The sequence below is a fragment of the Podarcis raffonei genome, chromosome 4 (genome assembly GCF_027172205.1).
Source record: "Podarcis raffonei isolate rPodRaf1 chromosome 4, rPodRaf1.pri, whole genome shotgun sequence".
NCBI classification, from domain to species: domain Eukaryota; kingdom Metazoa; phylum Chordata; class Lepidosauria; order Squamata; family Lacertidae; genus Podarcis; species Podarcis raffonei.
In genome coordinates, this window is record NC_070605.1 from 100,050,346 (window position 1) to 100,065,023 (window position 14,678).

At 41.2% G+C, this 14,678-nt stretch overlaps 1 protein-coding gene across 7 annotated transcripts in view; it reads left to right on the plus strand.

Moving 5' to 3' along the window:
* DACH1 (dachshund family transcription factor 1) overlaps window positions 1-14,678 on the plus strand; it is a 340,610-nt gene that overhangs the window by 302,455 nt on the left and 23,477 nt on the right. For all 7 annotated transcript variants that reach the window (XM_053384684.1, XM_053384681.1, XM_053384682.1 and 4 more), the window contains 3 exons: window positions 3,013-3,160; window positions 9,232-9,375; window positions 9,812-9,880. In XM_053384684.1, the coding sequence (XP_053240659.1) occupies window positions 3,013-3,160; window positions 9,232-9,375; window positions 9,812-9,880 (361 nt within the window). The remainder of the gene's footprint in view (window positions 1-3,012; window positions 3,161-9,231; window positions 9,376-9,811; window positions 9,881-14,678) is intronic.

Consider the following 14,678-nt stretch of genomic DNA (forward strand, 5'->3'; position numbering starts at 1 on the left):
GGTACCACAGCGTTCTAGCGGTTCTCCCCTGCCGTCAAAGCACCGGTGTCCTTTCCATGAAAAGAACTCCTGTCTGCCGTAATTGGGCTGATTACACTTCACTTTGCGATTTTGGGTGAACGTGCATAGACACCCAAAAACCATGAAACGAATTAAAATAAGCGCAAATAAAAGTTCGTTCAGCTCCTTTCTACGCATATGGAAGCGAAAACAACGCAGGCAACTTGTGCAACTCTTGTAAAACTTATTGTAAACCACAATACTTAGTAACATCATTCTGCACTACTTGTAGGTTCTGGACCTTCTTCCATTTAGATTATTGTAGCTGTAAATATGGCTAAACAGCATGAGTTACTGGTCTATCTCAGTCGGGAATGGCCATAGAAGGCAAACCAGCTGTAAGTGGAAGATTGGCACTACGTGCCTCTGATACCCCCTGGTTACAATGCTGGATGCAGACTGTGAACCTGGTGCTTCAAGGGGTGTGCCACCCCTTCTTGAACCAATTGTTGATCGACTTCACAGACATGTAAATTGCCTATGCAGATTACCTCCATTTTAACAGAAATAGGTCTCAGTTTATTGGCCGTCATCCAGCCCTTTACTGCCCCCAAGCTCCAATTCAGCACCTGCATAGCATCACCTGACTTAGATGACAAGGGGAAACAAAGCTGGGTCTCATGCACATATTGGTGGCACCGTACTCCAGATCCAGAGATGACTTTCGCCTGCTGCTTCATGTAGATATTAAAGAACATGGGGGACAAAATGGAACCTTTTGGCATCTGATGGTACTAGTGCCAGGTGGTCAAGCATAAGTCCCTCAGTGCTAGTCTCTGAAACGAGCCCTGCAGGTACCAGTGAAGCTGCTATATCTCCAACTTCTCAGCCCAGAGAACAACTCTTAAGACAATACCATGGTTAATGATATTGAAAGCTGTTTGGGGTCATGTGCCTTCTGCCCCTCTCCTGCTAAAGGTCATCAATCAGGACAACCAAGACTTTCAGTGCTATAAACCAGACGAAGCCGGATTAGCTGCTGGTAATGTCTCCCCAGTTATTTCGATAGGGTTTCTCTGCATAATCTCTTTCCAGATTGGGATTAGAGAGTTTTGTGCAAATGGTTTAAAAGTAATGGCCTGTTATGATGCAGCCTTATTACCTTAAAAGAAACCTGACTTTCTTGGTTTTACTACCATTGGTCAACTTCACTGTAAGTCTGTGTCTCCATAAAAGAATATATTTCCCTGTGTTGCTGCCCTGGGCTGTAATCCTAGACCCATTAGGCATTTTAAATGCTCTTGACGTCAGTGCGAGTCAAGCAAACTACCTGCGCACAGTGTTGTAGACCTAGTTTGCACTGCATTTTCAATGGTTTGGCAGCACATTGATTTAATATCACGGAAGAGGATTAGCCAAAGTGTCTTGTAAAATCTTTTTTCAATGGGTCTAGAGAGAATTCACACAAATCCAAACAGCCCAGAAATTACTACTATTGTTGATGGCTCAAAGGCATCTGAGGGTCCTAGGGGCTACGTTATTTGCTCCTTCTCTCACGCTGCTACATTGACTATCAGTTAATACCTATTATTTCAGAGCGCATCACATTAGGATTGCCATTGGCAGCAGTAACATTTTTGCATACGCATCAATTTGGCTCCAAGTGTAATATTTTGGCTGCCCTGCTGATGTGCTGGGTATAACTTCTAAAAACGAAAGTTCATTTTCCATAGGTTGTAAGTTGTCCCTAGTGGGTTTCAGAGCCAAAAATGCTAATATTTTCCCAGACATAATGAGCAGCAGTAGACAGTGCATTACCATTAGGAGCATTAGAAGAAAGTGTTTCAAAAATATGTTAGGGGAATAGGGTGGATGAGAAGATATGGTGCTGAGGCCCAATGAAAATGTAACATGCTCTTAGCAGCTTCACACTTTGCAAAGGTGCTTAACATAAAATTACACCCATCAGTGTTGCAGTTTAGCATTATTCTCCATGTTTATCCATGATTGTTTCATATTTAAAGAACAGCAAAATATTGTGTTTTGTCAGCCAAGGACAATAATAGTTTAATAGTAATTTATTTTCCATTGCTACTGATAATACAACCAATCAACACGTTAAGTGGTGCCAACATTGGCATCTTGCTAAATAAATCTCTAGGCTTGGCGCTGCGAGTACATCTTTCAAAGATAAGTCAACAAGAGCAATCAGAGCAGAAAATTAGAATTTGGTATGTTAGAATTAAAATACAGCTAAACTAAAGTTTTAATTGGGGTGATCTAAAAGGGCACTTGATGTAATGATCTCTTTCATTTGTTACTAATTGTTTGTTCCTGATGAAGAAGAAACATGTACATGAATGTTGCTGATTGAGTAAAGATGGCAGTTGCCATAGCAGCTAGGTTTTATTGTTCAACAAGAAGGGATCGTCAAAATGTAAAGGAGGTCTGCTTGTGAGCTTTTGCATTTACTGACACTTTTGCCACTTTTTTTTGTTATAATACCACATTGTTTGAAACTACGATCTCAAAAGAGGTCGCTTAAAGAACTAGACTACTGTGTACAGTGCGGCATTTAACCCGGAATGATTTCTGTGTCTTTGTTATTCTGGAAGTAGAATCTCATTTACCTGCGGAGTGCTGAAGGGAGGCTCTCTGGGGTTTCTGAGACAATTCTCTCCCTATCCTACTTGGGAGATGCCAGGGACTGAACCTGGGATCTTTTGCATGCAAACTATGTCCTCTTCCATTGAGCGATAGCTCCTTCCCATAAAAGCTTGTGGCATGTTTCTATAAGTTGTATGTTTCTATTAATTATATGAATAAAAGTGTCAAGAGGTTTTGTACTATTTCTGTTGTTTCCCTCTCCACATTTCTGCAACTGTGCTATGATTGGATAACATGTTATAATGTACCAGCAGGTTACCACTGGGATTTTACATAGCTAACAAACATTGATTGGGTAGCTTAATATTTCAGAAGATTACTCCATTGAACTTTGTCTCCCAACAGGGCCTGTTGAAGGTTGCCATAGACAACGCTCGAGCTCAGGAGAAGCAAGTCCAGCTGGAAAAGACAGAGCTGAAAATGGAACTTTTCAGGGAACGAGAACTGAGGGAAACACTTGAAAAACAGTTGGCAGTGGAACAGAAGAACAGAGGTAACGATAATAGAAACATAATCATTTATAGGGTTCATGCATTATCTCAGTTTTCCAAAGATACCATGCCACTATTCACATATGACTTGCCTTAGTTCCCTTGCACAAGAGTAACTGCCAATGATACAACATATGGTTTCATATAAAGACCCTTTTTATCTTTAAAAGGTTCCACACAGAAAATTACATCGCTTCAATTCTCAGTGCAAAAATTTCACTGTAGGTTTTAAGTGTAGAAATTTTTCTTGTCTTCACCACAGTCTTGACAGTAGCAAGGTCAAAAGGAATTCACAATGTTTCAGACAGCATATCATGAAAATGGATATTTATATTATTTGATGTAGGTCAATTTTAATTCATTGGCTATTTCCAAAACCCGTTTCTAAAAAGGGATATTCAAGTGATTCTTACTTAAATTTTATTATTCTACTTTAGGACCTGACATTTGGTAGTGGCACCTCATAGGTAAAGGGATAAAGTTAGTTTGGAATCATGACACCACAACTGGGGCTAGGTAATCTACATAAAGTTAATGACGAGCAGATTGACATCCCTGGGAAGATTTGTAATGAATCCAGGAGAACTGGATTAATTGCCCAGATGTTCACTGGACAACTGAAAATTAATCATTTCCCCTGGATTAATTATGAATCGGCCAGGACCCTTTTGTGTCTGATGATATCATCAGGCACTCAAAAGGAACTTGGAGGCTTTCCTGGACTCTTGCTGACCAAACCAGGCCCTCTTCTTTCTCCCCATTCATGTGTTCTCACGGGTGTTGTGGGTTTAGAAAGGAAAAGCACTGCTAGGGATGGTAGAGATTGTCAGGAGGCACTAAGAGTTCCTGCACATAGATGTAGATTCTGGAGCAAAACCCAAAGAAGAAATATTAACACCACTTCTGAAAAAAATGAGACTCTATAGGAAGGAAGTATTGCAGCTTGGAGAAGGCCTTACTATGTGCCCTTGCTGTTCAAATTGGGTTGTTTGCTAGCATGGTCAAGAGAATACTGTTAGGTAATCTTAAAAGCAAATCGAGGTTGCAGAGCAGAAACCGTGGGTGGATGACCAAAACTCTATGTTAAACCTCATTCACCATTTTTTTAATAGCACCAATCTGCTGCTGACATTTAGTAGACCCCCTTTAAAGATCACAATAAATTTCAAAATGATTCTAGTTAAAAAGGGGGAAATAGGTTTTAGTAGTATCACATTCCAAAAACATAGTTTAACACACACACACACACACACAACACTATTGGGAGTCATTGGTCCTCACAATGTTAACGAAAGGGAAAGCAAAGGAGAAATAACAACAAAATGCCTAGGTGAAATACTGGGCTCATAGCAAATAATGGAAGGGGTCCAATGTACCTCAATACCTTAAAAGGATTCTCTCCCCCAGCCCTAATAACATTAGAAATAATCAGTGCAATTGTAAGGCAGCTCAAGACTTCTAAGAAAACCATAGGGCTTCTCAGTTTTTCACCTGTTCAACTTGTATGGTAGAGCACACTTGCAATCTAGTCATGGGCTGAGGGTGGTCTGTATGTTCAGGGATTGAAATTACGCTGTTATCCACTGCCTCTTGAAGTTTGGTCTGACGGAATCAATCCCTCACTGCAGTGATGGGGCTCCTATTAAAATTTTCTGCCCTTGGAGACAGATTCCAAAATGTTCCTGAATGTTGGGGGGGCGGGGGGGGCGTGAGGGGGTCCTGCAGCCAGTGATGGCAGTTCTACCGAGGGCCTAATTAGAAGAAGAAGAGTTTGGATTTGATATCCCGCTTTATCACTACCCTAAGGAGTCTCAAAGCGGCTAACATTCTCCTTTCCCTTCCTCCCCCACAACAAACACTCTGTGAGGTGAGTGAGGCTGAGAGACTTCAAAGAAGTGTGACTAGCCCAAGGTCACCCAGCAGCTGCATGTGGAGGAGCAGAGACGTGAACCAGGTTCCCCAGATTACGAGTCCACTGCTCTTAACCACTACATCATACTGGCTCTCCACATTCCATTATGCTATGGAATGGCAAAGCATGGTAGGGCATAGACCCAACTGCACATTCTCTGAAATTGCGGAGACCCAGCAGCCCCTAGATTTACCTTAGAACTACAGGCATTGAAACAGGTGTAGAGATAGCTGGCGCACAAGCGGTACGAGTCTTGTTGTGATAATGACTGAACATGCATAAAGGCACATAATCCTGCCTACTGCATAGTGGGAGAGCTGGCAGAGAAGGTCTACTTTGCCACCTCCATTGCTCCCTCAGGTAGCCATTTAGTGGAGGTTTTCCAAGTGATAAGAGGGATAAGAGTCTTGAAGCCCCTGGGGGCCCACTGGATGGTTTTGCAAGGCACTTTGAGAACAAAAACGCCCATTTCCAGGTAGACTTGAGTGCCACCATTGATGCATTGATGTCTATCACTATATCCAGTGCACCATCATGTCTGATATTGTGGGATCAGTTTCAGTTACTAATGCCTGAGGATGTGGACATGACTCTTGCAGCTGTGCAGCCTACTCCACGCTCTCTCAACCAATGTCCATCACAGCTGGCTTGTGTCGGCTGTGGATGGTTTACTGGCTAGATCCAGAGTGTGGTGAATGCTTTGCTTTGTGATGGGGTGGTCCCTGATCCCTTGAAGGAGGTGGTGGTTTTTGCCAGAGATTTTTGCCAACTACCACTCAAGTCAGCAATACACTTTTTGGGGGGCAAGGTTGTCATTTCACCTGCAGTTACTGTTGAATCATTCTAGGTTGGCTTCAGGACCAATTTTAGAACAGAATGAGGCCACTCCTGCTTGTGGGGTTAGTTTCAGGCACGAACATTGGGTGGCCGTGCCTCTACCAGCTGGCACAGGGAGGTGCCACAAGGCACAGTTTTCTCCCCTGTGCTATTTTATGTCCAGATAAAGTTGCATGGAGAAGTCATCAGGAAATTTGAGATTCACCAGTATGCTGATCTGATCGTGCCCAACTATTTCTCTGCAATATCTGATTCAGGAAAGGCACTTCATATCCTAAGCCAGTGCTTGGATGCACTCATAGGCAGACTGAAGTTACAAAATCCTGACGGGATGGAATTGTGTGCAGCTCTGCCTGGGGTTGCACGTTTTCGGAATGAGCAGGTGCATAGTTTGGGGACTGCTCATAGGTCCATCACCGTCAGTAGAGGCCCAGGTGAACACAGTAGCTAAGAATGCTCATTACCAGATTCAGTTGGTGTGGCATTCACAACTGTTGCTGTACAGGGATGCCCTGGCCAAGTTGCCGTAGAGTAAAAACTTCCCAATTAGACTACCGTAATGTGCTATATAGGGACGTGAGGGGTGCTGTGGGTTAAACCACAGAGCCTAGGACGTGCCGATCAGAAGGTTGGCGGGTTGAATCGCCGTGACGGGGTGAATTCCTGTTGCTCAGTCCCTGCTCCTGCCAACCTAGCAGTTCGAAAGCACATCAAAGTGCAAATAGATAAATAGGCACTGCTCCGGCGGAAAGGTAAACGGCGTTTCCGTGCGCTGCTCTGGTTCGCCAGAAGCGGCTTAGTCATGCTGGCCACGTGACCCGGAAGGTGTACGCCGGCTCCTTTGGCCAATATAGCGAGATGAGCATCACAACTCCAGAGTCGGCCACGACTGGACCTAATGGTCAGGGGTCCCTTTACCTTTAATGTGCTATGTTAGGCTGCCCTTTTGTCTGGTTTAGATGCTGCAGCTAGTGTGAAATGCAGCTATTAGGGTGCTTAGGACTCAGCTAAACAACTGCAAATGAAGCCTTTTAAGCGTGTTGTAAAGTGCAAATATACAAATGTGACACTAGAGGATGACAGTGAGCTATGTCAAATTCAAAGTATTTTTCAAAAAAAAATTTAAGCATTTTCACAGCATTTTTAATATGTGTGTACATTCCACCTCTCTGTGTTGAAAGAACTGCACTGGCTCCCTGTGAGCTAATGAGCCAGGTTTAAAGTTTTGCTGACATCTAAATCCTAACCAACCTGGGACCAGGATATTTGGTGGACTGTTACAAACCAAGCTGATCTTCCAATGAGAACCTGCTGGTTGTTCCATGTCCACAGGATTGTCACATGGTGGCAGCACAGAAGCAGATCTTGAAGATGTAGAGACACCTGTACCTCTATGTTTACCAAAGAGAAGGGGAGAAATCTACTCCAGTGCTCTTAAAGTGTTATAACCAGATTATTCTTTTTTTAAATGGAATTTATGGTGCTAAAGTTTTCCCTCTTCTATTTTTAGAAATTGCTGGGGACCCCAGTTACCGTAGGCATATGGTAGTTCCACTTACTGATTCATATCAATAAGGTTCCCCTTCCCGCCAATATTTCAAATAGCTACTAGGGTCCACCCAGTTACAACTGAAAGGCTAAATAGAGCTTTTCTCCTTAAATCGGTTTTGATGCTACTGTCCAAAGTATTATGAATATTATGATGATGCATGACCAAAGTAAGCAAACAAAGCACCCCAAAAGTTAAAGTCTTTTGGCACCCTAACAGATCAGATCAATGAAGCCGCCTTCCAGGTAAATCTGTTAAGGATTGATATGTTGGGCTTATAAACAAACAGCTGAGCTAATGAACTAGTAGTAAAACTTCATGTGCTTTGAACAGCACAGGAACCTTATATAGGGGCATATATACCCTAAGCTGCTTACGAGTTATGCTTCATGACATGTTTACTTGTCTCATTTCCTTTGATTTCCATTCCTATCCTCTAATTAGTGACTGTTTTGACTGTAGAGTCTGCTATGATTGTAGTAAAACTAGCATCGTATTTCTGAAGTGGTTAGGTGCACAGCAAAACATTACTTTCTGTGGCTGTGAAATCCACAGCCCTAGCTACAAAGGATAAGCTACAACAAACACATAATTCAGAAAGCAACCTACACTTTCTGTGTATTCATTTAGGTTGTTAACAGTGTGGTTATAATAAAACATTAAACCACAGAGCTGCTCAAGGTGCTTCGACCTCACATTTGAAATATAATAAGAACTTTCTTTGTTTGCCGTATGAATGCTGTTTCTGGCATGGTAGGAATTGCATTCTGGCTTCGCACACGTTCTTAAAATGGTTTTGCACCACAAGGACCTCCGAAGTCGGTGCATCTTTAAAAGAGCCCTTATTTTATAAATTCCATCTTCATTGCTGTACAACCATGCATCTGCCTGATGTTTGACTTGACAATGAGCACTGCTGTAGATGTCAGCATGATGTACACTCTCCTCCTGCCTGCTAGAGGGAGGGCGGCAGAGGGCAAGGAAGGCAGCTAATGACACTTGCCCAAAGAGGAGGAGGAGGAAGGTTGAAAGTGGAAAGTTAATAGGCTTGGGTACCTTGGAAGGAATTCAAACATGTCACAGCTGAAGAGGAATCTCTGAAAGATTACATGGGCTTGTTTATCCCAGTAGTTTATGCAGATCCAGGACAGAAAATCATCGTGAACTGGAATGCTTCCAGGAGTGAAGCAGTCTGTCACCTGAGCTCAACTCCATTGCAAACTCCACCTTGTGGAAGAGAAAAGAACAAGCAGCTATAAACACGAAAAGAAATATTATTAACCTGCGAGGAGCTTGCATAATTGAGAAACAAAAATGGCAAGCGTGTGAAAGTGTTTGGAAAGGCAGGTTCCAGATGAGATGTTCACATTAGGTGACGCTATGCAGTGTTTTGAAATTCATACACTGGTGTGCGTAACACATTTGGGTTTTTAAACAAATCCTTTCTTTCCTGCTCATTAAAACTGCTTTAAGCCACGGACACCAACCCTAAAGAGCTGGATTGTGTTTCTGCTTGCATAGATTACAACTTTAGCAGAATGCCATGTAATAATATAATGTCAATCCAGGGAAGATATGGCTCATTATAACTTTTTTTTTCTGGTGTATAAAACTGGACCCTGAAAATTGATCTAAGTGAACTATTAATAAATGATGAGTACATATATGTAATATTTTATATTTAGTATTGTCATAGCTATTAAGAATCTAAAGTAAATAAAGTGTTCAAGTCAAGGTTTTGGGGTTGAACTTGAATAGATTTTTTTCCACGACAGCAATAATTCAGAAAAGGTTAAAGAAGGAAAAGAAAGCCAAGAGGAAATTGCAAGAAGCACTTGAATTTGAAACAAAGAGACGAGAACAAGCGGAACAGACACTGAAACAGGCGGCTTCCACAGATAATCTCAGGGTCCTAAATGGTAAGAAGCCACCTTTTTGCATTTGTTAGACTAATGCATGGTTCAAGTAGTGTGAAGGAGAAAGGCCATATTGGAAAGAGAGTTGGTGGTTAGTTCCTCCCAGCTGCAATAGAGATAAAACAGCAAGCAGTTTTTCCTCTGTATTGCAATTTTTTATTTCTATATTGTTGCGGGGAGGGGAATTAAACCAGATGATTTTATTAAATTAAATGCTTTGAGATGTCAGCTCTCTGTTATTGACTCTGCTTTAAACATCTATTTCTCATTAATCTTGCTCATTGAAAAATTATTGTGCTGGCATCCAGTCATTGTTCAACATTAAAAACAGGGCAAAGGTTGATTGTATTGTAATTCAGGACTGGAGTAACAGGTTGTAAAAAGAGGGCTTTGAGACTCAAGTGAAATATGTGTCAGCCTTACCTTTTTGTGCTTTTAGACTCTCTGACCCCAGAGATAGAAGCTGACCGCAGTGGGGGCAGAACAGATGCTGAAAGGACAATACAAGGTAGGAATTTGCAAAAGGCTATAAATCTAGATCTTACTATATTAGTTTTTCCTCTGCTCTAGCCCGCTATTCAAGCATGCAGCCTACCATCTGGGCCACATCAAAACAAGTTCATACAAGGTCAAGTTCATCTGGCTTTTTTTTTTTTATAGAAGAGAATTCATTTTGCACTGATAGATTTCCTTTAAATTAGCAGGTCATTTCTGTTTATATAATGCAATTAAAGATGAATAATTAATTTGCAGAACTGCATTTAGTGTGGCTAAGATGAATATATTTTTAAAGCCTTTGCCACCACATCTTTATTAAAAAGACTGCTTTTTCAGTAAAGGTAGAAACAACAAAAACCTGACTTAACCAGGTAGGTAATCTTCAAGACAGAAACATTACAGCTCAGTGACTGGTAAATACTTTGCAATTATCTCAAGGGGGGCAGGCAGAGTTTTTATGTAACAGATCCAAGGAAATAAGCAGCAAACTATGATCCTATACCTCAATAAGTGTCATTTAATTAATTAGTTCTTACATATAACTGATGGTACAACTGCACCCATATTTGCAAAATATTCCATGGCTAATTATTTTAAGAGATGGATAGATAAATACATTGATAGCAAACACACACAGAATTAATAGAGAGCAAATTCTGAAGGTTGCATTTATTTTATTCTATTTGTGGTTGCTGATGTGCTTACATGAATACTGAGCAGCAAAAAATAGCATTTATTTTCAATTTTAAATGAAGGTACATTCTTCAAAGACAAGACTAAAATGATTAGCTGAAGTAATCTCTCTGAGATGCCTTTCGTTTGCATTTTAAAGTCAATCACTCTAAAAATTTCATTTGCTGTCTTTTAGCCTGCTATTGAATCTCATATCCTAGCTCCTCTAAGGTGTTTTGCCTGCCATTGTACTATAGGAAAATATTCAAAAAGATAATAAGCAACACATTTATTAAATGCACGTCAAAAAAGAGGGTACAGGAAGCTTATTTTCACACACCAGGAAACTCAACCCAAGAGATGCCGTGAATTATTTTGTGAGGTGTGAACTCAATAAAGAAGCAGCGACAGTACTTAGGTAATGAGTGATCACTGATCGGACTATGTAGACTACAAAATCTGAAGTGAGCATAACTTAACTACCTGCTTGTCTACCTAATTGGTGTCTTATTGCCTGAATTCCAGAAAATTTATAAATAACTATATTGGCTCAATGACTCTTCATTTTTTAAAATTCTATTACGTCTGAATGCTCAAAGGACATTATATTATTATTATTATTATTATTATTATTATTATTATTATTATTATTATTATTATTCCCCCTCCCATCTGGCTGGGTTTCCCCAGCCACTCTGGGCAGCTTACAACATATATATAAAAACATAATAAAACATCAAACATTAAAAACTTCCCAATATAGGACCGCCTTCAGATGACTTCAAAAAGTTGTGTATTCCTTTATCTCCTTGACATATGAAGGGAGGACGTTCCACAGGGAGGGAATATCATCTCATGAACTTTGTTTCTTGTTCTCCTGTTCCAGGAAAAAAAAATTTTGGTCACATTTCAACAAAGAATTAAACATATTGAAACCCATTAACCCCAATTCAGAGAGCGTTAGTCATTCTTTGATCCCACTGAAATCAGAAGAAATTAACTTGTCTCAGTGATTCAGGTGGAACTTAAGCACAAATAACATGCTTTGGTTGTAACTCTTGTGTTTGACTAAGAGTTTTTAAAAATGTCTAAAATACATACAGCAGTTTTGAGTTCCCCGTTTAGTTATCTTTCCTCTCTGTGTGATGCTCCCTGCTTGAAGCCATCTTCACAGCCAAGCCCTAAGCATGTTACTTCAGGACCAAATTCAGAGTGGTGTAGTGGTATCTCTGACTAGTAATGAGCAGACAGCCTTGGATTTAAATCCTCATTGGGCCATGAAGCCAACTAGTTGGGCCATTCATTATCTCTAAGACTAATCCACCTCACATGGGGCCATTGTGAGGGAGAACCATATGCACTTTGACAAGCAGCATCAATGAATATGATACTCTCTGACCTTTGACAGTAGAAGGATGCTTGGGAGATACCTGACCACATCAGATAGATTTGAAAACGACCTCCTGCCTTCTCTAGGTTATTATAATCTAGGAGGCTAGGTAGGAAAGAGCTTCCATCGTCTCTTTGTCATAAATATATTCAGCATGGAATAATGGGACATATATGTTATTTCTCTTGGCTACACATAAATCAGAGTGCTGATTGGACAGCTGCCTATTTACCAAGAGTCATTAATCTTTTGGTTCTGAAATACTGAGTGTGTTAGAGAAGCTTGTCAAAATGAAGGAGGCTTTTCCTCACCAGTAGGTCTTAAAGATTAGGGAAGAAACTGCTCCGTCAGAAACTAAAGGCCTAGGCTTTAGTGATTTAAAGTTCATGTTCAACCCCTTGAACTAGAAGCAGTTGCGAACAGCTAGCCAGTGCAAATAAGCTGAGGCAAAGCGGGTTTGATATGATGCCTGGGTCCAGTTCCTGTCTGGAAACGGGCTGCTGTGTTGTGGTGTAGTTGCTGATTCTAGAGATTGCCCCATAAAGAGCACAGAACAATAAATCAAAAGAGGATGTGTCGACGCTTTCATCACATTAGGATTAAGTTTGACTGTAGCTATCCTCCTGCAAATTTCATTTCAACGGGTACATATAGAGCATTACTTAATGTGCCACCCCTTATAGGCAATTGATTGGCTACTGTGAGATACAGGATACTTGACTAGTTATTTTTTGGGTCTGACCCTGCAGGGATCATCTTATGTACTTAACAGGCCACTGCAGCATTTTGATTTTTGCATTTTCTAATAGCCTGGAAGTTTAAATCCTATTGAGCATTTGTACTGAAGTTGATGGGACGCAGGTGGCGCTGTGGGTTAAACCACAGAGCCTAGTTCTTGCCGATCAGAAGGTCGGCGGTTCAAATCCTCGCGACGGGGTGAGCTCCCGTTGCTCGGTCCCTGCTCCTGCCAACCTAGCAGTTTGAAAGCACGTCAAAGTGCAAGTAGATAAATAGGTACCTCTCTGGCGGGAAGGTAAACGGTGTTTCCGTGCGCTGCTCTGGTTTGCAAGAAGCGGCTTAGTCATGCTGGCCACATGACCCGGAAGCTGTACGCCGGCTCCCTCGGCCAATAAAGCGAGATGAGCGCCGCAACCCCAGAGTCGACCACGACTGGACCTAATGGTCAGGGGTCCCTTTACCTTTTACTGAAGTTGATGCAAGCAGTGACGTGTGCAGTTCTAATTTCTTCAACATCGTATAACAGGCAAAGGAAGCATCTCCTTCCATAATGGCTGATTAGATGGCTTATGAAAAGGTCACTGCCCTTTGTTGGTAGATGGCACCATGCAAATTGCCAACCTCATGTCTGGGGACATACGCAGAAACTAGCATAATGACACCAACTATAGCACCAGGCCAGGAATAGACTCTTTCCTCCAAATCCTAGGAGCTGGGAAAATAAAATATTATATACAGAGGGGAGCTTTCGTAACCCTGAAGTAAGGTGATTTAACCAAGTAATGTTTCTGAAGCCTCTGTGCTTCGGAACCTTAATCTAGAAGTTGGGCGTTTTCGTTAAAGATTGACCAATCATTTTTTTTCTTCTCGTGTTAATTTTTTTAATGATATCCTATGTTTTATCATACCTGCATATATTATTGTACGCTGCCTTGATATTTTGTATGAGTGTGTGGTTTATAAATACTTCAGTGAAAAAAAAGATGTGGGACTACTAATTTCAGGAGACTTTGTGTTTCTGACATTCTTCTCCTCCAGTTGTTCTACTGCTGCACTACTGAGCCATGGTCTGGCTTAGCATGTTGTCCAGACTTGGGCTTGTGGCTTATCTTTCCTAGACAAACCATGAGCTGTAAACCATAGGACAAAGCTTGATTACAGCTCATGTTTTGGTCTGGGGAGAACTAAACCATGAGCACAGATTTGGACAACATGCTAAGCCAAACCATGGGTTAGCTCAGTGCAGAGCAGCAGCAGAATCACTGGAGAAGAATCAAGGCAGCTACAATATCCTCTCTGGGAGCCTGGGCATTACTTGTTCACGCAAAGTCAATATTACTTAGCATTACAGTGTTACCTCAGGTTAAGAACTTAATTCATTCTGGAGGTCTGTTCTTAACCTGAAACTGTTCTTAACCTGAAGCACCACTTTAGCTAATGGGGCCTCCCGCTGCTGCTCCCGCGCGATTTCTGTTCTCATCCTGAAGCAAAGTTCTTAACCCAAGGTACTCTTTCTGGGTTAGCGGAGTCTGTAACCTGAAGTGTCTGTCACCCGAGGTACCACTATATATGTCATTGAAAGCTAAGAATACTGAAGAATTTAAGTGGTGTCATTTAATTCATATTACATCAAATTTCAGTTATTTGGCCCACAAATTAACCCCTGACAGAGTTATTCTCTTTGTCCCAACCACATGAGAAGGAGTGAAAAGCAAATAGCTTGGCCAACTTTTGCCAACTTCAGTGAATCAAGGAGTTTAGGGGGAGAGGACTATGTTTTAGACAGGTTGGTTAGAAGCTGTTAACAGGCGGTAGAGGTTTATACCAAACTTTGCCAGGAGCTTCCACTAGCAGACATAAGAATTGCTCAAATAAATCTTCAGCCACTTGACTGAAAGAGTAAACGGAATTGTTTTCTAAACGGATTTGCAGTCCTTTTAATCTATTATTAAACAAGTCTAATGAGTATAATAGTCTGAGTAAATGAGCATTTGTTTGTGTGCAATTC